The following is a 23,970-nucleotide window of genomic DNA, read 5'->3' as shown; positions in this document are numbered from 1 at the left end:
GATGGAATGTTAGATAATTATTGTCATTTTCACTATAATAACATATCATATTTTCATAGAGCGGGCATTGTTGAAATCTGACCCAAAAGCGAACGCGGTTGGTCGAATGACCTTGCAGGCAAAGCATGCATATAGAGAGGCCAACGGGACAACAGATTGAGTGGCTTCATATGCGGCCAATCACTTTGGGAATACGCTTTGGATGGGGGAGAAGGGGTTATCTGGTGCGCTCCGGAACCTATTATTTTTCAATTTTTTTGGTTGTATCTATATCCATAATGTATAACACATCCATTTTAGTAAAAAAAAAAAAAAAAAGCAAACGTTGTTCTTAATGTAGCTACCATGATTCATCATGATATATAATTATTTCAAATCATGGACTGGGCATGGAACTTGATTCTACGTCTCAAAGTCGCATTCTCTATCATGAGAAATAATGTATTGGTTGGTGCAAGCTTGATTTGCATCTAGGTTGCAGAATAAGTTGATGCCAGTATATGGTTGATGGAGATTAGAACCACTTCCAATTCAGACGTCGATCGATGCGTCCAATTTTAGCTTATGGCTGGATTTCTTGTGATGATGGCTCAAGTCACAAGATTGAACCTTTCACACCTAATGTTGGTGAGTGAAGCATCCGTATGATCCATCCTTCCACAACGAACTTTAAGAATGTTGTGGTTCGAATTTGGCCCGAGGGCGACCACGTCGGGGGAGTCGAGGGAGCTGCCGGCCGAAGCGGAGAAAGGAGAGCCACCTCCCATGTGACGGCGTATCTGTACAAAGCCTCACTGGTGGTTCCGATGAGGACCCTCTGATGCTCAAGTTAGAGTGGTCTTAGTTGGTCCAAAAATTCTTCAAGTGTTACCTAATGGGGCTATTTATAATCCCCATAAAGGTGCCCAGGTGGTAGAGGTACAGCCCATCCACATCATGGAAGGAGATAGCTTTTACCCAGATGGCGCACAGCTAGAGCTTGCTTGAGGCGCATGGTGTAGGCCGTTCTTGTGAACGGTAGGTATGGCAGGGTATGGCTGGAGCAGCATGGCATCGTCCTTAGTTGTCGTTGGCCAACAAGCAAAGCACGATACGATGAAGTTGTAATGTACAGCCACGTATGCAGGCATGAGCGCGTATGTGGTTGCGGTCGTGAGCGAGGTTGAGCTCAATTAGAGGTTGCATCATATACTCGGTGAGGTCGGCCCAGTGGGCGTTGAGGTCAGGCTCGCTCAGGGGCCGCGCATATGTTTAGTGAGGTCGGTTTGGCAGGTGCTGAGGTCGGCCTAGCCTCCTCGATTCTGGGGTTTGCTCGGTAGGGTGCTTTAAGCTCGAGGGTCGGGGCATGTTGTTGGATAGGGCGCTCCAAACTTGGTCGGGTCATGTCGTCGAATATCAAGGGTGCCCCGAGCGTCGGCAAGTATAAGGCGCCCCGGCCAAATTTGGGGTACCCTGAGCTTGGGTCGGGGCGTATCGGCGAATATAAAGGCGCCCCGAGTTTGGATCAGGGTGTGTTCTATTGTCGACAGATAGGCTCGTACTTCTTTTCTTCTTCCTCTTGAAAGTTCCCTCTCTTCATTGATTGATTTCGTTTCCAATGAAAGAACTGAAAGATAAAGAGAAGGTTCCCTCGGGGAATCGAAGAAGGCACTGAAAGAGATAGTGAAACTGGGGCAAGAAGAACTGAAGGTTCAAAAGATTTAATGATTGCTGCTGGTAAAGAGGTAACGGAGTTACCACTTTCACGTAGGAGTGTTATAAGGGACGAGGGATAAGAAACCCGGAGGGTTTCTTTTCCCGAAGCCGAAGATTAGAAACGTTGCACTTGTTCCCTCGCCGATAACTTAATTGGCTTATCATCCGTAATCAAGCTCGGTTCGAGCGATCAAATAGGGTCTTTCCCTCAATAGGCTTCCTTAGCATCCATAAATTGCAGCCTACGGAGTGGTGAATGAAACTAATAAAGAGGAGGAGACTGGCCCCTAATAATCGGTAGTTGCACATGCATTGCTGAGACTAGAGCTGAAGTGCCCTCGCCCTTTGAGAGGATTGAGCGGAGAACATTAAGTAAGTGTTAAGTCGGGTCCTGAGAGGGGCTCTATGATTGTATACTTCACCAATTGAACAATAAGAAAATGACCAACTTCCCTTATTCCCTTAGGAGGGATTTTCTTATAAGACTTTTCCTTTTGGAGGGATTTCCTTACTCGACTTCCATTACCTTTACTACAAGGGTCTTACCACCTTCTTGATTGACTATATTTGAGTCTTTGGGGTACTTTTGGATTATATTCCGCGCCGAAGATTTGTGCTTGTGGGCTGGGGTGAATATAGCGGACCAACGGATCTGGTGGTCGACAATCGTTCGGACTTGGTAAAGGTTGTCGCTTCTAAAAAAGTTGCTATATCCACTGTTGGCTTGTCTTTCCCGGCTTTCGAGTAGTGCTTTCCAGACTTGAGAGCGTAGGAATAGCAGGAATCAGAAGGACTTTTCGAGATGGCAAGAACCCATGATTCTGAAGATGACAAAGAAAGCACTGATTTGGGATCTTTCTTAGCTACAAGCTGATCGATCTGCCAGTTCTTTTGCTCCAACAATCTTTTGAAGAATTCACGATCGTCATCATCCTCGTACTCCTCGGCCATCTCCGGGTGCGGGGATGGTATTCGATACCGGTTTGTTTGTAGTCCCGAACGAGGTTTTCCCGAGCGAGGTTAGAGGAGTAGTTTTTTCTTTAATTTGAGTGGGTTCTCTGCCGCCCTATATTCTATAGATATTTGCGCAAGTATTTTACGATTAAGAAGCAATTGCTTCTTGTATAGATTTGGTATCAATCTACTATAATTATAGAATACCTTATTCTCAATTCCTTCGGGAAAGATCAGCTCTAGATAAGGAACAAACTTCAAACTTCGCGACAAAGGCAACAGAAACCTGCTTCCATGCTGTCCTTGCTTGGCTAGCCATTCCGATCTTTAATTAAGCTTGTCGGCATGCAGGAACTTAATAAATAATGTGCTTCACGACCAAAATCATGTGATCCGGCTCTAAGGTCTCGGCTTAATCACCAGGAATGCCACCCTAAACAGCGAACCTTACCTTGTGTGAGCGATTTCACTTGCTTGCTAGAATAGAAGCACGAGCGGACCGCTTCCTCTCCTCCGAACAAGGCAAACAAATGGCAGCACCTGGGTAAGAGCGCGACTACTAGGGCACAATCCAAACTTGGGGCTAAGCCCCACTCCACTCTATTTCAAAAATTTCCACAATTGCAATTGTTTGGAATGCAAGGTTTTTTCCACGCGTAGACGTCTCGACGATCTTGCTCGGACCGGGCTTTACCCCCTCCTTTTTTAAAAATATCCTCAATCTATAGATTCAATGTTATGGTATTATACCCCCCTTCGGCCTCCGGCCTCGTCCCCCTCGGGGAGAGTTGTTTGTTCCGAAGTTTCTCCAATCGGAAGTCCCATTTGGCTAGGATGCTCGCCGATTCTTCGTCTTCTTTCTCATAAAGCTGGAGATACTAGCTTCTAATCTGCATATCTTCGCAAATCCTCTTTTCCTGAATATAAGGGCGCTCTGAGCTTGGTCGAGACGCGTCGTCGTATGGTTCTACGGTCGAAGGAGCTCTTTGGTCCGCAGCCGACGTAGCCGGGCGCCCCGAGCTCGAGGGTCGGGGCATCATTATAAGCATTAGAAGAGGTTGTTGCAGATCGTAGCAGCGGAGAGATCCGGCCGAAGTCGAATGAGCCTTTGGCGAAGTCCGAGATCGGACTGGCTCTTAGCAGGACCAAGGTCTGACCTGGTTGGTGCGAAAGTTTGCTGGTCAAAATAGGATGATCCCTTGTCCTGAGCAAGACAATCCCCCCCGCCCCCCCCCCCCCCCCCCCCCCCCCAAAAAAAAAAAAAAAAAAAAAAAGAAGATTCCTAGTTTTTCTTCTTCTTTCTTTATTTCTCATCCTGCGTTTCCTTTTCCATTCCCTCTCTTCTTCTTTTAGCAAACATTGTGACATATTCACCAGTCCATTTTTTCATGCTTTGAACTTGAAATAGTTATTTAGTTAGCCACCGTTTTAGAAATGTAGGAATTGTCTGTAATAGATTGGTCCAGAGTTTGAGAGCAGTCCTATTTAATTACTTCTATAGTTTTGTTTTTATAAGCCCTAGTGTTCAACCTAGCAATCATTGAAGACTGAAATATTCTAAATGATTCCAATTTTATACACAAGGGGATAATATCCTAATTCTCAACATTTTTAAATTTCCCATATGTTATCACTTAGGAGGTTCATGCTATAACAAAGAATGCAGGTATCATAGGATATGCTGTGCTTATCTTTGTCTCAAGGTTTCGCAGATTTGATATCTCATGCCGGATAATCACTTGAGTATTAAATTGTATTCATGTGACAGGATTTTCGTAGAAAAGCAAATTTATGACAGGAAAAGGGTGCACCATATTATTATATTTATATATATGCATGCATATGTTAGTGGTGGAGTCGTAGAGATAAGGCCATAAAATAATCAGCACAAACATATTTTAGTTATGAAAACTATTGGCAATGGATGTCGAGGCCAATAATCTAATTAATCGACATATATTCTTTCACCTGACATAAGCTCTAAATATAGGTCAAAGAAACTGATACAGTCTAGCACCTCACCGAAATGGCTAGCCGGAAGATTTTTTTTTGGATTTCTTAGTTTTGTATAGATACCCAAGATCTCCCCGGTAAATAACTAATGTAGGACTAAACATACTTGCATAGGTCTAAATCTATTCAAATCTAATCAAAAACACCACGGTTGGCTTGTGGTTAGCTTCAATGAGCCCATGCTACAGTGTCCCCTAATCCACATAGGCTATGGATAGGGGCCACTCTAATAACATTTGTTATAATCAATAATCTGATCCAAAATGGCTAATCGAAAGATATTTTTTTGAATTTTTTAAATCTGTATAAGCATTTAAAATCTCTCTGGCGAATAACTGATGTGAGACTAAACACACGTTTACATGGGTACTTGCAGAAACTAAACTAAAATCTTATTGTATGAAAGTCTACTTGAGATGACCCCATGTCACCTTATTAATTTCAGCTATATTTGGATCCAAAACTGATATCTTGGGCACAATATATCAAATGGGAAATCTTAGGGTGCATTTGATTTGAGAATATTAGGGCCAAGCTAGTTAGATCAGTGGAGCAAATTGCAGGATGATATCAAGAACTAAAAAAAATCCTCCTTTACAACAAAGCAAAATAGTCCTACGTGAAAGTAGAGAAGGTAGGATATAAGGAGAAAACATGAAGAATTTAGTTAACCTGGCTGCTCAAATGACTCCTTGGAAGGAGGCAGAGTACAAAGGTAAAAGTGGGCTTATTCCACAAAATCCCTGAACTAATCTCGGCCATGTCCCTGTTTAGCCAAGCAAAAAATTCCTCTTGCCACATGGTATAAATTTATTGGCGTAACTCATTATAATTTGTCCGCTACGGATAGTGGACAAATAAGTCTACCTTATCCTATAAGCTTAAGATTTTAGGATAAGTGGTGATTTCAACATGGTATCAGAGCAGAGATCTTGAGTTTGAACCCTGTCTCCACACTCTTTAACCCCATTATTAAAAATTTCACATGTTGGGCTCACCTATTAAAAGAAAAGTCCGGCCCACATGTAAGGAAGAGTGTAAAAAAATATAAAAATATATAAATAAATCTACCTCATCCTATAAGCTTATGAATGTTTGTAAGATCCGGATGCATGCAGTTATGGCTTACGACAGAGCATTTTGGTATTATTAAAAAAAAAACTCTAAAAGACTCCACCTTTACGATGATTTCCGTTCTGTTTTGTCTTGTTGGTCTCGAACATGGCTGTCAGTCCATATTTCTAGAAAAAGTCTCTCTTGTTTTTCATTCCCATTCCCATAAGAATGAATACTATGATTCGCATTTCGAACAACCGCGTAGCCCCTTTGTTAGGAATACCAGGAAATCGAAGAAATCTAGCATAATTTAAATCTTTTTGAAAAAAAAAGTAACTAAAGTTATTATTATTATTCTCAATATCTGGCAACATCAGAATTCATTCTTTTATAGGGACCTAGTGTATCTTCAGATTTTTTAAGAAAGAATTCTAATGAGAGTTATAATAGAATATTTTAAATCTGTAAGGGAGCAATCTGATTAGGGTTATTTTCAGGAGTTAAAAATTCGAAAATTGAGCTGCTTTTACTCATGTAGTTTTTCGGTAAGCTTTTACTTATACAGTTTAATGAAAGGATTTAAGGGTAGTCTTAATCCACAAATGACCTGCAATGGTGATCGTTTAAAGAAAATCCAGTGGACCGAATCGATGCAAGACAATTAAACTAGCTCTTTTGCTTGATCATTTCTCGAGCTTTTTTGACAAATTATGAACATTAGATCTGCATTGTTGCACCATCATGATGCTTATGGTACTCACTTTGAACTGAGCTGACTTCAATGAATAATGGGTGAGACATATCCCCTAAATTAAAGACTAACATTATTGACTCTTTTACATACAAAAAATCAAAGTAACATCTACAATCTTGATAGCATGGAACCCATGCCTTTTTTTTTCAGTTGGGTCTTGGACCCTTAGCCACATGCTCAACCCCACTAAAGGAGCAACAAAGGGAATAAAGGGTTTCATTAGAAAAGTGCCCTTTCAAAAAAAAAAAAAAAAAAAATTGGTACATTGGTTGCTCATACAAATCTCGCATGAGCACTGTTATTGGAGTCAAAAGAAAGGATGTAATCCAGAAGTAGGAGAATAGATACAAGGCAGGTTTAGAAAAAATCTTCAGAATAATAGGTGGCAAAGAAGGCGATCCAATCTACAGCTATGTTCGTCTGTTTTTTAAAAAGATTAAAGAAATCTTTTGGGGCTCCTCTCCTCTCGGTTCTCTGCCCAAAGTTAAACAGTTTAAATAGCCAACATCTGCCCCACCTCCCAACCCAAAAAAAGTGAAAAGAAGCATACTACTGGTGACAAAGGTTCTCTTTTTCCCAAGCCCTCATGTTTTGAGTCTTGTCCACTCTCTGACTCCCTTGAGACAAAGATTCGGGAACATTGGACCTTGCATGATGAGCAGTAACTCTGGGAGTTTGAAAAGGAATCTGGTGTCGGGAAAGATGTGGGTATTGGAGCTTGTGGCCTTGGGGGAGGAGGGAATATTCTAGGGGCTAACAATGTTGAATAGCTACGATCCAAAAAAACACACACGTGTAATTAAAGGGCTCCCGAAGCAAAGTAAATCCACAAACAGAGTTGGAAAGGAAAGGATTTCGCAAAAGAAAAAAAAAAAAGAGACAGAGAGAGAGAGAAAAAGTTGGAGAGGAAAAGTATGTGGTAACCATCAGGTCTCTAAGTTCTAACTCCTATATTTATTTGTTACTTATTAAAACTTTATAAGAGATAACAGAGTCCAAGAGTTGCATATAAAAAGGAACATCCAAACCGATTTCTCAAAAGAGAGAGAGAGAGAGAGAGACAGAGGGAGAGAAAAAGTTTGGAGAGGAAAAATACTTGGTAACCATCAGGTCTCGAACTCCTTTATTTTTTTTATTTGCTTGTTTATTTATTACTTATTAAAACTTTATAAGAGATTATAGAGTCTAAGAGTTACATATAAAAAAAATCTCAAACTTGAGAATAACCTCACAATATTAGTGCCGCACGTTGAGAGACGTTGATCTATCTTTTTAGAAAAAAACTCACTCAAATCAGAATGCAGAGCTTATATAGTTGCACATTGAATATACAGACATCCTTCAAATTACTTATGAGATTGTTCAGCTAATTGAATAGTTTAATAGATCTACTTACCTATTACTACTTTTTGTAAAAAATAATTTATTGCTTCTTTATTTTTATTTATTTATTTTTCTTGCAAATTTTTTATAAATAATTTCTGTAAACTCTATTTTTCTAATAAAAACTAGATGGCTTTGCCTTTCTCTTCATAAAAAAAAATAAATAAATAAATAAATAACATATAAAAAGGAACATCCAAACCGGTTGCCACTTTAGATTCCGGTGTGCCTTAAAGTGGAACAGCTAGGATCATCCCATTGTTTCTATAGAAAAATATATAAAAGCAAAAGTAGCAAAATCCAACATATAATCATCCAAAATATTTAGATGTCAACAATTGGGAATCCAAATGTGAAAATATTTTTTCACATTAGATGGTAAAAGAAAAATAAAATGGTTGATATACTACCTGGGTTTCAAATTCAACAACTTAAGCTTTTGGATAACATGGATTGCAACTCCTCATCTCCGCAACATCAGCAGCAAGAGCTAATACACGCAACCAGATCTAACATATATTGGGTTCACAATAAATATAGAGATTTTTCAAAACTTAAGCTAGCTTTACTCCTTTGTGGCATCCATTGAAGTTTTGATTTAGTAGTTTATCCTCACTTTTTTTTTTGAGAGAGAGAGAGAGAGGGCAGGAGGGGGAGGGAGTGTAAGTTTTATCGAGTGACACTATGTTTATTTTTTAGAATATTCTAGTAAATTAAAAATTTTAAACACATAAATTAAGAAATTCACACCTTCAATTAAATTGACAACTATTTTCATAATGAATAATTAATGAAAATAAAATAAAAAAATTATATAAGATACTTCTGTTACTATATTGAGCCAAAGGAACGGATTACATCTCAATGTGTAGTAAGTAGAGAGTGGATACCATGTTAAAATCCAACTCTAAAACTCAAGTTCGGATATAAATAGCCCATGATTATATGAGAACTAGCATTGTCTCAATATACACTAATACTCAGCTCTAGATCTCTTTAAAATGGAGAGGGATGCCAACCAGGTAAATTTGTTCTGCATGAATTTTTTGGTATGCATTGAAATGTATAAAAGAAGTTTCAAATCAATGTTCTTCAGCATTCATAACGATTTCGTAACCAAGAAATTAGAGCTAAGAAAAGTTCTATAGGACTTGGGAATAGCCTCCATAGCCAACGTACTTAGGTTCTCACCGTATTCTTACAAGGTTGGTATGCTCTTGGGAATATTTTATTTACAGAGAGACTTGGGTGGCCAAGCTATATAGCTTAATAAGTCTCCATTTGCCGCAAGGAGCATAGGTGTGGCTTAATTGAAAACTAATAATGCCACTAGGAGGGGAAAAAAAACAGAAGTTAGGAGATTGATGGATTCGTAGATCTCCTCTCTGGTCTTAAACTAATTTTTTTTGCCATTTGTCCCTTAGTCCCATGCCTTGGGTCTCCCAATATTGGGTTTTGAGTTAATGAGAGGTTTTCAAGGATTCTCATGTCATTTTAAAACATATCACTGCACCTAATCTCTAAGTGTTGGTAAAGGTTTTAGCCATGTGGGCCATGATTAAGTGATAGCCGCCGCAGTCCGATGCTGGAAATGCATTTATTCATCCAACAACCAAGCGAATTACACCCTATACCGCACGCACTGCGTGGCCATGTATCTCACCAATCATCTCTTCTTTCTGTGGGCTCTATTCATCAAACACTCATCTCGATGATTGGCCTGCAGAAAAAAAGCAAACTGATTGGCATGACGCACAGCCACATTGGTGCATGAGGTGTAGAGTATAATTTCTCTGATAGCGTTGCAGTAATAAGTTGATAGACAAAATGTTAATAGTCATGAAATCCGATGAGGCATGCAAATCATTTTTATAGTTTTTAATGCTAGAGCAACTTAGGGCATTGAAGGAGGAAGAAAGTCTTATTTATATTTATAGGTTTGGTTGAGCCATAAGTGAGACCCATGTGAATTTTATTATGGTACGTACCACTTTGAATTATACAAACAATCAACAACTAGCAGCCTCCCATGAAAAACGATATGCTTTTGGGAATCCTTATCCTTGGTGAGATGCAGAGAACTCATCTAGCTAATCAGCACTCTAATAAATGAATACCAACTCACATGTTTTTAATGTTTTCAGAGGAAGACATTTCTCTTAGTGATGATTTGTTAATTAGCTCGAAGAAGAATACCATTTCTATGAGTTTGAAATATATATATATATATATTTTGGTACATTAGCAATTCACACATAATAGGCATAAGTACAGCTCAAAGAGTCAGACAGTAAAAGATAATGCAAGGGAGATAAAACAGAAGCGTGGTTCTCTTTTCTTTTTTTTTGGTGGGGAAGTGACGGTGATGTCAGGAAATGATGATATCAATAAATCTATAGGTTTCTTCAAAGCAAATATATGGGGAATGGTAGATTGGACGAGTTTCAAAAAGAGAGGAAAAAAAATGTCATGAAAAGATGAAGTGAGGCACTGGTTATAACACCATTCTCGATGGAAACCAACATTTTCCACTCTAATTGGTTGTCATTGGTTCACAGGGGGCATTGCTCCTTACGGAATGCCATTTTTTTTTTAATTTTTTGGATGGCCTTAGGCTCAAAATATTCCCTACATCTTACTCCCATTTCCCACAGCAGTCTTTGAGAGGACTTTTGTTGGCAACTTAGCATATGAAACAACTCTCTGAATTTTGAAGCTTGGGTTGGATCAACAAATCAAGGTTACACAAAAGGCCAACAAAACAAATTATGGGATCATCATTCCAAATGGGAAAGGCACCAAGGCACGCTTTTGCTCTCGACCTCATCATATGTGTCATCATGCACCTTTGTTTCCACCCCTTTCCCTCTAGCTAATAAAACTAAGATCTTCAGCTGGCCTTCACTTTTCACCACCTTTCCTTACAACTAGTACTATTATTCTATTCATCCCAGAAGCCTTTCCTTGAGACCCCCGTAGAGAAAGAAAGATAATGGAGATAGAGTTAGAGAGAGAGAGAGAGAGCTAAATTTTTTTTCTTAATTTCCTTCTAGCTAATAAAACTGAAATTTTCAGTTGGCCTGCACTTTTCACCTGCCTCTCCTTACAACTAATGCTATTGTATTCATCCTGTTTCTTTTCTTTTCTTGGATTATAAATGCTGGGAAAGAAACGTGGAGTTTGAAGCAAACCCGAAGAAGATCTTGACATATAAGTTGGAATCCGTCCAACTTAAAAGCTTAAGTCATTAATTAAATTTATGGGTCCAGTAATCAATTATCTACATCAATCCATGTACTTTTCACTAATTATTTCATGCATGTGGGGGTAAACTTCACCCGTGATTTTAAATGATAGAATATCATCATAGATTTCCTAGTGGGTTGATAACCTTACATAGAAAAGTTGGTGTGTTTCTATTGTGAAGGAAGGAGGAAAGAGAGAAAAATGGCAGGAGAAGCAATCTCAAGGTCCTTTCCACAAAACCCAACTCAGGAATCCAACCCTCCGATCATCAAGAAGAAGAGAAACCAACCAGGAAATCCAGGCAATGAAATTGTTCCTTAATTCTCATAGTTTCCTTCACAGCTTCCCCTCTCTTCTATCTGCAGCTCTTATCGGTTGCTTTTCGTGTTCATGACCAGATCCTGAAGCAGAAGTCATTGCCTTGTCTCCAAAGAGCCTCTTGGCCACAAACCGGTTCGTGTGTGAGATATGTGGCAAAGGCTTCCAGAGAGATCAAAATCTCCAGCTCCACCGCCGGGGCCACAACCTTCCATGGAAGCTGAGGCAGAGAAGCAGCAAAGAGCCAAGGAAGAGGGTGTACGTGTGCCCAGAGAAGACCTGCATCCACCACCATCCGTCAAGGGCACTCGGCGACCTCACTGGCATAAAGAAGCACTTCTGCCGCAAGCACGGCGAGAAGAAGTGGAAGTGCGAGAAGTGCTCGAAGCGGTATGCGGTGCAGTCCGACTGGAAGGCCCACTCCAAGGCTTGTGGCACGAGGGAGTACCGTTGCGACTGTGGCACCATCTTCTCTAGGTTTGTTAATCAACTGATCAAACACCTTGCTCTCAAGATTACTTTAATTGCAAGGATGGCCATCAAACTAGCTAGGAAACCACTGAAGGAAGGTATATATATATATATATATGTGGTGATGCATGCTTTTGGTAGCTAACTTGTCATAATGACCCAAGAGGCAAAAGCGTAAGGATTAACTGATCAATAAAATTAATTTCTCTCTTAAACCATTGGATGTGATAGTGTATGCTGACAGTAACTTGTTATAGGCTAACTTCTGATAAATTAAATCCATCAACATCTCCTTCTATATCTCTCTTTCATCAGTCTTTTAGCTTTACAAGGGAATTAAGGATAGGACAGAATCATTTGATCCACAAAGTAAGTAACATTTGTAGCAATGTTATTGCGATAATTGATATCCGTCGTCTATGTATATATCTTCTCTTTCTTTGTCTTCCTATTTGTTACATTCTAATGAAGTGTTCGTGATTAATTCACTAAAAACATGCAGGAGGGACAGCTTCATAACCCACTGGGCCTTCTGTGATGCCTTGGCTGAAGAGACCGCACGAGTTTCTGCAGCATCAAACATCAGTAGCTTGACATCGAGCACCAATGCCAATTATGAATTCACCGGGCGTTTAATGAGATCCAACATGGTGCAGCATTTCCCTGCTGTATTTAATCCTGCGACGGCCGCCGAAGGTCAAGCGGGCGATCATGCTATGCCTGGACTTCCTCTCTGGATGCGCCATGGCGAGACCTTGAGCACAGATAGTAGTCTCTCCAGTATGCATCAAATTGGACCAGTGAATATTGAAAACCTGCACAGTGATCCCTTCGCTTCATGCTCGAGTAACCAGCAACTCGACTGCCAATTGAGTTGGATATATAGTAACAATCTGGCCTGCTCAAGCTCTGGAGAGCTAACAAGCACCTTGCTACCCACTAGTTTGAAGGAAGCAGACCTTATGAGCGTTCCTTCCTGGTATAGCACTCGGCATCATCAGCACTCCATGCCTGCATCAGCCATGTCCGCAACTGCATTGCTGCAAGAAGCTGCTCAAATTGGCGTGACTTCCTCTACTCCATCATTTTTTGGCGGCGTAGAGATGAAGTGCCGCAGCACTCAAGTCCAAGATGGTAGAGAATACGATGGATTGCTCGATCCAAGCCATCCGAGCATAGCCGCTAAGATGGCAAGTAGTCTAGAGAACACTGCCAATCCATACAGTGATATGTACTCCACAAGGCATCAGATGGCTCAAAAAGATGGTCGAGGAGGAGGAGCTACTAGGGATTTCTTGGGCGTTGGGGTCCAAACCGTCTGCCCATCGTCGATTCATGGATGGATTTGAGCCTATCAGCGTTTACAACAACTCACGTACTTATCCATTGGAAGTGGAGAAGTGGAGAGATTATATTGTGAGCAAACTTTGCAGGGAAGAAAAAGTGGCATGAGTGCTTGAAGGAGTTGAGAAGACGTGCTTGGAGAGCCCAGTTTTATTCAGCACTAAGTTTGATCATCAGCACTGTCAAGAGATCGATCCTTGCGTATTCTTATGAACCCCGAAAGGCACTCCTTTTAAGATGCTCCTTTTGTTTTTGGAGAAAAGAAGAAAGGGTGGTGCTAGGGGGAAGCAAAGTGAAGTACCCTCCTTTTTAGCTTTGTTTCATGGCAATCTTGTTATCTGTTCAAATTGAAGTTTAGTATTTTAAAGTGGTGATTAAAAAGCTGCTGCTTTTGTTTCAATAAAACCATACCCTTCGGTTCTATGCTTTACTAGGCTTACTTAAGCTCAGTGTTATATGGAGTGTCCATCATAAAGGTAATTGCAGGCATTTTCATGGAAGGGCGCATGTTTTATAACTTTGTCGACTGTCTAAAGCTTTTATTTTTGAGCCAAGTATGGCACATACATTGGGCTTTAAGACTATCTTTAAACACACTGCGGATCAATCTAATCTCCGTAATGAAATTAGCAAAAGGAAAAAGGGAAAGTTTGCACTATGCATCGGATCCAATGTGTCTGTCCTCATTGGTGGTGTAGAACAGCATCTTAGATTCTTTCTTTTTAATCTTCATGCAACTACATCACAAGTATAAATTTCTTTACTCGTACTAATTTACCCCCAGAAGGATCTGAATATTATAGTTTTGAAGTCCTCAACTATTGGGGAAAACTTTTCTGCTTCAACATGTACTAAAATGACATTTGTGCAGTTTTCTGAAACTCTGCGCTAGCAATGTGGTTAGCATTCATAAGCATTATTAGCAAGCTAAATCTGTTGTTGTCAGGGTTCTAAACTCACACTGATCAGCATACAACATGATTGTGCAATTGATAACTACTACCCACATGTACTAGATATTATCAAAGCATTTTTTTTTTTGATACACACAGCTCTAGCATGAGTATAGCCAAAAGTGTCTAAAGTGAGGATGTGACGTAGGGGTGGAGAGGTAGCATTAAAACATGTCCAAAAGGCCTTTTCCAAGTATTGAGCAGTAAAAAAGGTGACCCAGTCCACAGCCATATTCACATCCTAGTACACATGCATGGCCTAAAAGGAACCACAATCTCTCACTATCTCATGAATGTCACTGAGCAGTGGATCTCCGTCCCCCTGCTGATTGCTGCGCCTAAACTTTTTCTTCATTTTTGTAAAAATGATATCAACATTGTAGAATAATGCTCAAATTTGCTATGTTGTCATTAAAGTTATACACTAGCACAGTCCATGGGAGGGTCATTTCTCAGCCTCACAGTGTTGTTTCTTCTCTTTCTATAAATATTAATTTGGGCATTGCTAATTATCAAGATGAATATACCAGAACATCAAACCATAACCAATTTGATGACATGAGTTAAAATTATAGATCAAATGGCCGGTTTGGTCAGCCCAGTTGATATAAGAGATGGGCTAGTGGGCTGCCCTCTGCGGCATCTAAGACCCATTTATAAGCGCACGTGCAACGCAGGCGAGAGCTGAGATAAAGAACAACTAAGGATCGAGGTAGGACCTCCGGTGTGGCCGGCGACGAATAAACGATGAAGTTTACCGACTCGCCGGTGATCGAGCTCGCCGTGGGCGGCGGCGCCCTCTCCTTCCAGCAGGACAACGGATCCATCCACGTCGGCACCTCCGTCTGGCCCTGCTCTCTCGTCCTCGTTAAATTCGTCGACCGCTGGCTCCCCCGTCTCCCCTCTTCCACCACCGACTCCGCCCCCAACCCCTACGCGCATCTCCTCCACTTCGCCGGAAAGCGCGCCGTTGAGCTCGGCTCCGGGTGCGGGCCCGCCGGCCTCGGCCTCGTTGCCCTCGGCCTCGATGTCGTCCTCACCGACATCGCCCCCGTCCTCCCCGCCCTCCGCCGCAACCTCAAGCGCAACCGCCCCGCCCTCCCCAAAACCCCCAAGGTCGCGCAGCTCTACTGGAACAACGCCGCCCAGATCGAATCCCTTAAGCCCCCGTTCGATCTCATCGTCGCCGCCGACGTCGTCTACATGGAGGACTCCGCAGCCCACCTCGTCACTGCCATGGACGCCCTCCTCGCGCCCGACGGCGTGGTTTTTCTGGGATACCAGCTCCGGTCTCCCGAAGCTCACCAAGTGTTCTGGGAGCGATGTCGGCAGGTGTTTCCGGTTATAGAGAAGGTCCCCCGCGAGGATCTTCACCCGGATTATGCCTACGAGGAGACCGATGTGTATCTCCTCAGGAAGAGGAAGTGAGATTGGGTTGACGCAGTTCACCAGGTACTCGATTATATGCCACGGTGAAGTCTCTGCTCTTTTTTTTTTTTACTTTAATTATACCATGATTTCTTTTGATGTGAGGAAAAGGATGGAATTATCAAACACAAATAATATACATTTCTGTTGTTTTTTTTTTCTTTTCTTTTCGAATAATAATTTTGATGACTTTGCCTGGTAACTAGCCATATATTTGTGAACTATTATTGGATTTTGATTCTATGAAAAGCTTAATGATTTTGCGCCCCCCACCCCCCCCCCCCCCCCCCCCCCCCCCCCCCCCCCCAACTCCCTCTCGATCAAATGAGCTTCAAAGTAATGATTTTGCTGATAATAAGAAATGATGATAGCGCAGTAACACAGGCTCTTCTGTCAAATGATGAGAATGAAGCCCATGTTCAGTAGGCACACTGAGATTGCTCATGATATTATATCATTAGAGTTTATACAGCTTAGGAAAAGAGTAGGAAAGGAATGTTAGGGGTATAAGCAATGATGGGGGTATGTGGAGTGGTATTCTAGTTCCCACTTGACAGTAAGGGATTTTGGAGAATAGTCCTGTAGTAACTATTTCCAAGTCTGAAAACTTACCAGAGAATGTATCCTTATTTGTTATTTCAAAGTTCTGAGGCACTAGACATATTCCCAAATTCTTGTGATCTCTAAGATGAAAAAAAATAAGTTCTTATTGGCTAAACCTGGTGCATGAGAGATATGTTTCCATGATGTTGGAAAAATGAAGTTAGAAAAAGAAGTCAGATGTTAGATATCAGATGCTAAAAATGATCTCTAGGAGTGCTTCCTCATCATCTTCCATTAGTTTTAGTCCATGCGTCCATTCCTCGTTTATTAGACATCTGACAAAGGGCAGGAAAGCATCTGGCTCTTCTCTAAGAAGGTTAGAATATAGAATTTATGTAGTTAGAATTTGGGAAGTAGTGGGTATTAAAGATTTTCCTTGTTCTTATGTAGCTTTAACTGTCTTAAAATTGTCCTCCTTTTCCCCCTCATAAGGAAGCAGAATTATGTATACCTCTGAAAGCAGTCTAGTAGGGTTAGATTTAGTCAAAGGATTTAGCTTGATGGTGGTATACCTATCATATAATAATATAGGATTTAACAGTTCACCTATTTGATAGCAGAGATAGCTTGAAGGACTAGAAATCGCCGGCACTGTTTGTTTGGTAGAGATCGATAGATAATGCATATCCTTTAAGAATTAGTTGTTTGTGTGGGATGATGATAATTTAATTGGTGGATCAGGTTAAAAGGAGAGTTTTGGGCATTTGGGGCATGTTGGACAATATCTACTAGTCATGGTGGCTTTGATTTAACTACAGATCTTGAGAACTAAATTGTGGTGCTCTTCTAGTGGCATATTATAATAGATTGTTGAGCAATTCTTCTATCATCATATGAAAATTGGAATATACCAGATATAAGGTTTTTAGCTGGCTTGATAATTAATTATACGTGGATTTTGAAGTTGAATGATTTGATGCAAGTTTAAGAGCTGGGTATCACAACTTTATTTTTTGTGATTTTAGGGATTTGGGGAGAAATACGCCCAAGAATAGGACATGTGAGTGTAGCTGTTAAGTGAAGATGTGCAAGAGATTAAAGTACATTTCAGAAATCAAGGGGGTTTTTAGTTTCAAACCTCTATTCCATTTTGTCTCATGTGAAAGTGGTAGACAAATGATGAGAAACTTTGAAAATTTTCAGTTTTGAGATTCATTCCATTTTGGGGGCGTTTGATTCGTGACTAAGAATCGGAATCCGAATGGATTGGAATGGGAATCGGAATATGATCATGTCTCCTGATACGTTTGGTTCATAAACAGAATTGGAATTAGAATCGAAAACTATGGAAGAGGAGGGATTGGGTTTTGGGGAATTGAGATATTCCCATCCCCCCTAGAATTGGAATGGGATTGGGACTCCCCCCAACCAAACTGCTGGAATAGGAGTCACTTAATCCCATTTTTATTTTAGAGTCCAACTCTCCCAAACCAAACATACCTTTTGTCTCATGTGAAAGTGGTAGATAAATGATGAGAAACTATCCCGATAACTTTTCTCGTGGGATACAAGTACACGTATGATCATCTTTTGTCTAATGTAAATCGTAAACAGGAAAGGTTGCTCTATGGGTTTTGGGAGTGTAAATAGTTGGTGCCCATTTGGTTTGGTGATTTGTGCGATTATTTCAGTCATTTTGTATTCTCATAGAAGTATGATCTATACATTCTAATTCTGGAAAAAATTGATTTCTCAAGAATGGGAAGTAAGAGTCTGCCAAACCTCTGTGAGATTTCTTTGCATTCGCAGGCATGTAGGGAGAGGGGAAGGGGTAGTGAGAAAAGGAGGTTGGGGGTGATATTTTGGTTAGCTTAAATAATTGTTGATAGATGCAAATTTTGAAACATATATACCCCCTGCATGAACAAAATATAGATCATCTTAAAGCCTATTTAGATGCTGAATTTTTTATCAAACCCATAAGATTTTTTTGGTGATTTAGTTTTAAACATTTGATGAAAGTAGGATCGAGACAGTTGGGCAACAGCTAATCCCTCTGTTAGAAATAAGATAAATTATATTGGAAAAGAAATTAATTATTCCTAAAGAATAAGGATTGCTTGTTGCCTTGATTGCGCTAATTGGTTCTTCAAGTGACACAAATTTCCAACATACTTTTAGAAGTAAGTAGCCGTAAGAAAGTGTTAAAGGTTTCATATACATTGTTGATCCTTTTCCATAGAGCTTAAGTTTTTGGTTTTTCTCTTTATTTTCATAATTTTTTCTTCCTCGACTCCCTTCCCATTAAGTTCTTCTTCACTCATCATTCTTATCTCAAAGTCATTCTTGACTCATTTATGCCTTCATGTGCATGGTCTGGACCGCATGCAGGGCTGTAGTTTTGGAGTCTTGTGGCGAGTTAACTTGAAGAACACATTGAACTGAGGATCATTAGGTGTCCAAATAGGCTAGGCCTAGACTGTAAGCTGGATAGGACTAGGATAAGACATTAATCCCAACCGGATGAAATATATAACAACGACTATTAATGCATGCATACATATGCATCTATATATAACAGCGGCTGTATTTTCAACTTAAGACTTCAGCATCAGTACCATTACCTTTGCATTTCATGTATTCATCTGACTTTACTAAGTGAAGACCAGACAATGGAACATCTAATGCTATTGTATTGTTTGCCAGCAATGTAAACCAAATTAAAATCTTTAATTACAAATCCGTGTAAATTTTGCTTTGAGGTCAACCATGGGCTCTCTTTCTCTACTTCCAATCGATCTTTCAGGGGAGGAGGGGTTCATGTCGCTGCTCAATCCACTCATGGGTTTTGCTCGGATTTGATGGTTCGGAGAGCCTAATTGGAACTCCAAAACGGATGGGCTTAACTCAGTACAGCCTCGGGAGGTTCTCGGTGTCCTGACGTTTTCTAATACAGCGCTAGTCGAAGCGTTGCTTTCTCGATTAGCTGGCCGACCGTTGAATCAACGTCGGACCACCGTATCAGGCGGGGGGAGGAAGATGACTTCCAACGGTAATGGAGAGGAGAGTACTGATCGGTTGTCCATTTGATATAGATTAACATACTTAACTGGAGACTTGCTATCTATTAAAGAACCCAAGTTCTTCTCTGTAATCTTTGTACTAGCCATGGAATAGATTGGAGAGAGAAGATTCTACCCACTCTAGAAATTTATCAAACTTTACTCACTTCCATGCCACCTACCATCTAACCCCCCTTGACTCTCCCATCTCTCCTTGCACCCACATACCTAACCCATCTCCATCGTCCCACATGAATTTTTTCAGAGAAAATTGCAAGTTGAACTTTTTAGAGAAAATTCCAGGATAGAAATCTTTTGGAGAAAATCCTGGCATGGATGTTAGGTTTCGTGTTCTCTACCAACATTTACTTTTTAATCTTTATCAGGAAAAAAACTTCTACTTTGTCATTAAATGAACTCATCATCATTATGATTTAGCTTTTTTTGTGTTTTGATATTGTTTCTAGCATTTTTGTTTTGATATTATTATTTTTTTCATTAATCGAGTCCTAAACATGATATACTTTAGGCTTCTTTTCTTTGGAGAAAGAGAAAAATGTGACATGGATATTAGGTTTTATATTCTCACTGAGCTAAAGATACCTGGTAGCTTTATATTGTACAATTTAGGATTTCTGTATATATTCTTTGCTCGAGGCTCAAACTAAGAATTTTATAAGTATCATATTTGCACGGGCCCATTGATCAAATTAGCAATTTCAAGGCTTATACTTCAATATAATATTTTTTCAACAACCATTTTAATAGTTTTAAAGAAAAATTATCCTAAAGTTTAAACATTTCAATTAGCTTCCAAAACTTCATTTTCATTACAATCTGGCTCGACAATCAACATGGATCATAACATCGTTAACGGACTGATGAAAAGGACCAAAATATTCTTGATCCAAAGAGGCTGGATCGTGGCTTTTACGTGGTCTCAAGCCCTTCATCCTTTATAATTTATCTATTTATACAGATCTTAAAGCATTCCATCCTCTATTATGCATCCACCTGCATAGATCTCAAAGCACTCAATCTTCTATTATCCATCCATCTGTACAGATCTTAAAGTACTTTGTTCTCTATAACTCAGCCACTTACATAAATCTCAAAGCGCTCCACTTGTGATCTATTCATCTGCATAAATCTCAAAGCAATTCATTCTTTACCATCCAGTCACTTGCATATATTCTAAAGTACTCCATCCTATGTCATTCATCCGCCTGCATAAATCTTAAAGCGTTCTATACTTTGTCATCTATCTATTTGTAGAGATCTCAAAGCACTATGTATGCTATCATCCATCTGGCCACATAGATCTCAAAGTGCTCTATCCTTTGTCATCTACCCACCAACACAGATCTCAAAGCTCTCGATCATCTATCATCCATCTACCTATATAAATTTCAAAGCACTTTATCCTATATCACCCATCTGCTTGCACAGATCTCAAAGTTATCCTATATCACCCATCTACTTGCACAGATCTCCAAGTTATCCTATATCACCCATCTGCTTGCGTAGATCTCAGAGTGTTTCGTTCTCTCTCATCCATTCATCTGTACAAATCTCAAAACACTATGTCTTCTATCATCTTTTTGTTTGCATGGATCTCAAAGTGTTTTATCCTTTATCATTTGTCACATTTGCATACATCTCAAAGCGCTCCATCCTCTTTTAGTCATCCATCTGCACAAATCTCAAAGCACTCCATCCTCAATCATTTGTCTGCTTGCACAATCTCAAAGTGCTTCATCATTTATATATTTATCTGCACAAATCTCAAAGCACACCCTTTACATTCACACCAAAACAAAAATTCCTTGGTAAATTAGTGGGAAGGATAGTTTTGAAATTTTACAAAGTTTAGTTATGAGGTGATCGTCACGTGATAGTATTTTATAACGAAAATAGACTGATGGGCCACATTACAAAGAATTTGAAGTTTTAGTGGTTAATTGATATTTTTTAACTATTGAGGTCTAAGTGTAAATGGCCCAAACTTGGAAGGGTGTATTATGGTTTTTAGTTTTAAAGATATTAACAAATACTCTTTTTAAAAAAATTAAAAATCTAGATAACCATGAATTTAGGTCTTAGAAACCGTGGCATTTCTTCTTCAAGTGAGGATTAGAATATAGAGTATATAGCATAGAGATTTTATTTTGGAGTGAAATATACCATTGGAAGCCATCTTGATGCATGTGAATTCGATTAGCTTTATTCATAAACTTCAAATTTTGTGTTACTTGCATGCAATCAATTTCTAGCTTATTAAAGTTAATTAAGTCTTCTTCTCACAAATACTAAAACCTATTCTACACATCACATATTTTGATAATAATATATATCTTTTATACAAAATTTAAATTATTTATTTTTAATATTGTATATCTTATTTTTATATTTTTGCATCATGGGATATTTTGCTTGTTTGGTAAGAGTAGGATTAGAAAATATATTTTAAAAATTAAAAATATTTTCTTGAATTAGAATTTATAAATTACAAAGGAGAAAAATTTAGTTTGATCATTGACAAAAGAAAATTAACATAGATAATTGGTATTAAAGTTTAATAACTATCCAACTTTTATACAGTCTTTATATCATTTAATTTGTAAATAACTTTGATTTTGGAGATCCTATAACTCTCTTTTTTTCTCACATTCTCCAACCAAATCCTCCCTTCCACGTTTCTAAACAACCCAAAAATTTTACTTCCCTCTTATGTAGAGAATCTTGCACGCTAGGACTTTTTAAGCCCCATGTTATTAGATTCTCCATAATCCAGCGCTCAAAACTTCATTATTAGAATAATAGATACATTCTCCCTTGCTGCAATGACATGCGGATTGTAGTCCCACATAATGAAACTTGCACCATCATTGAAAATAGAGATTTTCTCACAAAGTAAAATATTAGTGGAAGTAACAGAAGGCAACAACTAACAACCTATCAAACTAAACAAACTAATATTTTTATAGTTGAGATATATTTCCTACATGCCAACTGAATATGTTGGAAAATAAGAACCTAGAAATATGCAAAGTTTGCTTAGAATAAAAAATAAAATAATATTAAATAGTATAGTTGGAGAACATAATTTCATGGAAGGAAGATATACAATTCCTATATCATCTGAATTTGAAATTAGCAAGAGAATATTGGAATTAAAAAGATTACGGTCCTAGATGATTAAAAATATGAAGAAAAAGAAAAAGATAAAATATTTTGTTATTTCCTGAAAATGCAAGTGTCCATGGTGGGACCTTCACATCTACTCACTGGGATGGATCAGTTTGTGGCTCTTATGTGTGCTGCAGTAGTATTTGCATCGCCTCTCGCGAGGACTTTTGGGCGGAGGTTGAACACCTCGAGTCGGGCCTCATCTCGGCTGGCACGAACCCAACCAGCTTCAATTAGCGAGAGGGCTGGGTTCGCGGCTTCGCGTCAACCATCCTATTCTGATCCGCGCGAAGGCCTATGAGCAAACTTTAGCCGTCGATTTAAGACGGATCTACGGCCACGATTTGTACATGTTCCGTGCCTCGGATCGGGGTCTTCCAAATCTCTCCACCCCTCCAGAATCCAGATTGTAAAATAAGGTTTTTTTTTTTTTAATACTCTTTTGAAAAACAAAATTAAATTTATCTAAATATTTTTTAAAAATTTATATTTATTTCTGTACCTTATAAAATACTATTTTACACAAATATCTCTAACATAACGATTTTTCTAGCACCATTAATAAAAACCATATTTATTTTAATTAAAAATAAAATAGAATTTTGAAGTTATTCTTTTGTCCTCCATCGCGATCATCTTATAATTTTTTTTTTTTGCATATCTACCCATTATGGATATTTTGGTCAATTTAATTCAAAATCGTTAATTTTTTAACTGCATTAGATGGTATGGATATATATGCAAAAATAAGAAAAAAAAAAGGTAGAATAGTAAAATAAATATTTGATGAGGATATATATGTAAATATTAATTTTGAAAAAATATTTATATAAAATTTAATATTTAAAAAAATATTTATGTAAAAATTTTATTATAAAACTCCTCCCAAAACTACGTTTCGGCGCAAAGATGATATAGCTAAAAGCAAGTGGGGGTTATTGAGGGTGGTTGGATATCGAGGTTGCAGATTCACCCGCGAGTGGCGTTATTCATCTGAAAGGTGGCCTGGGGCTGCCTTCCTACGAGGAGCTTGTTAGCCCGGCGTGGCATAGCGATCTCTCAATACTGTGAGGAGTGTGCAGATATTGAGGAGACGACTGCGCATGTCCTTCTGCAGTACCCCAGAGCCAGAGAGATATGGAGGAGGTCACCGGTCCTTCTACCCGACTCGATAGTCTCTGCGCAGGATATGATTCAGATGCTGAGAGCTTCCACGCAGAGTCCCCGATCCACAGAGGTAGGAATTTTGATGGCATACTTGTCCTACCACATTTGGTTGGACAGGAATACCGGCCTATTTGAGGGGAGGAGGTTGTCCCCAAGGAGGGTGGTGGATAGAGCGACGCTATATGCGAGGGAGGTCCTAGCGGTTACTGTTCGATTTTCTTCTGGGATAGTTAGGGACACTTGGGGTACTCTCCACGCTGCTTCAGCACCCCAGTTTGCCCTTGTTTCTTGGGTACCCCCACCCCTTGGCTATCTCAAAGTAAATTTCGACGGCAGTCGGTCAGTGAATGGTGTGGCTGGAGGGGTTGGATTTGTGATTAGGGACCACCTTGGC

General features: G+C 39.4%; 2 protein-coding genes across 2 annotated transcripts; both read left to right on the top strand.

The window, feature by feature from the left end:
• Positions 1–11,173: 11,173 nt before the first annotated feature.
• LOC103713182 (zinc finger protein MAGPIE) lies at positions 11,174–13,655 on the top strand. Its single transcript, XM_039126196.3, has 3 exons — positions 11,174–11,402; positions 11,500–11,896; positions 12,393–13,655. Exons 1-3 carry the CDS (start codon positions 11,303–11,305, stop codon positions 13,237–13,239), a joined length of 1,344 nt encoding a protein of 447 aa, XP_038982124.3. The 5' UTR covers positions 11,174–11,302; the 3' UTR covers positions 13,240–13,655.
• A 1,216-nt stretch (positions 13,656–14,871) lies between these two features.
• LOC103713158 (S-adenosyl-L-methionine-dependent methyltransferases superfamily protein) lies at positions 14,872–15,817 on the top strand. The gene has a single exon (XM_008799982.6). It carries the CDS (start codon positions 14,935–14,937, stop codon positions 15,613–15,615), a length of 681 nt encoding a protein of 226 aa, XP_008798204.1. The 5' UTR covers positions 14,872–14,934; the 3' UTR covers positions 15,616–15,817.
• The last annotated feature ends 8,153 nt before the right edge of the window (positions 15,818–23,970 follow it).

This window comes from Phoenix dactylifera, chromosome 1, assembly GCF_051530095.1.
Source record: "Phoenix dactylifera cultivar Ajwa chromosome 1, Ajwa_hap1_PhDact_Kaust_v1.1, whole genome shotgun sequence".
NCBI lineage: Eukaryota > Viridiplantae > Streptophyta > Magnoliopsida > Arecales > Arecaceae > Phoenix > Phoenix dactylifera.
Note: the sequence above shows the minus strand (reverse complement) of the source record. Positions and strands in the feature narration are given on the sequence as shown.

What these genes read in the sequence shown, in the direction of transcription:
- LOC103713182 (XM_039126196.3), top strand. Translation starts at nt 11,303, where the DNA reads ATGGCAGGAGAAGCAATCTCAAGGTCCTTTCCACAAAACCCAACTCAG. An exon ending in AAACCAACCAGGAAATCCAG is followed by an intron (nt 11,403 to 11,499) that starts GCAATGAAATTG and finishes GTTCATGACCAG; the next exon opens with ATCCTGAAGCAGAAGTCATT. An exon ending in TGTGGCACCATCTTCTCTAG is followed by an intron (nt 11,897 to 12,392) that starts GTTTGTTAATCA and finishes AAAAACATGCAG; the next exon opens with GAGGGACAGCTTCATAACCC.
- LOC103713158 (XM_008799982.6), top strand. Translation starts at nt 14,935, where the DNA reads ATGAAGTTTACCGACTCGCCGGTGATCGAGCTCGCCGTGGGCGGCGGC.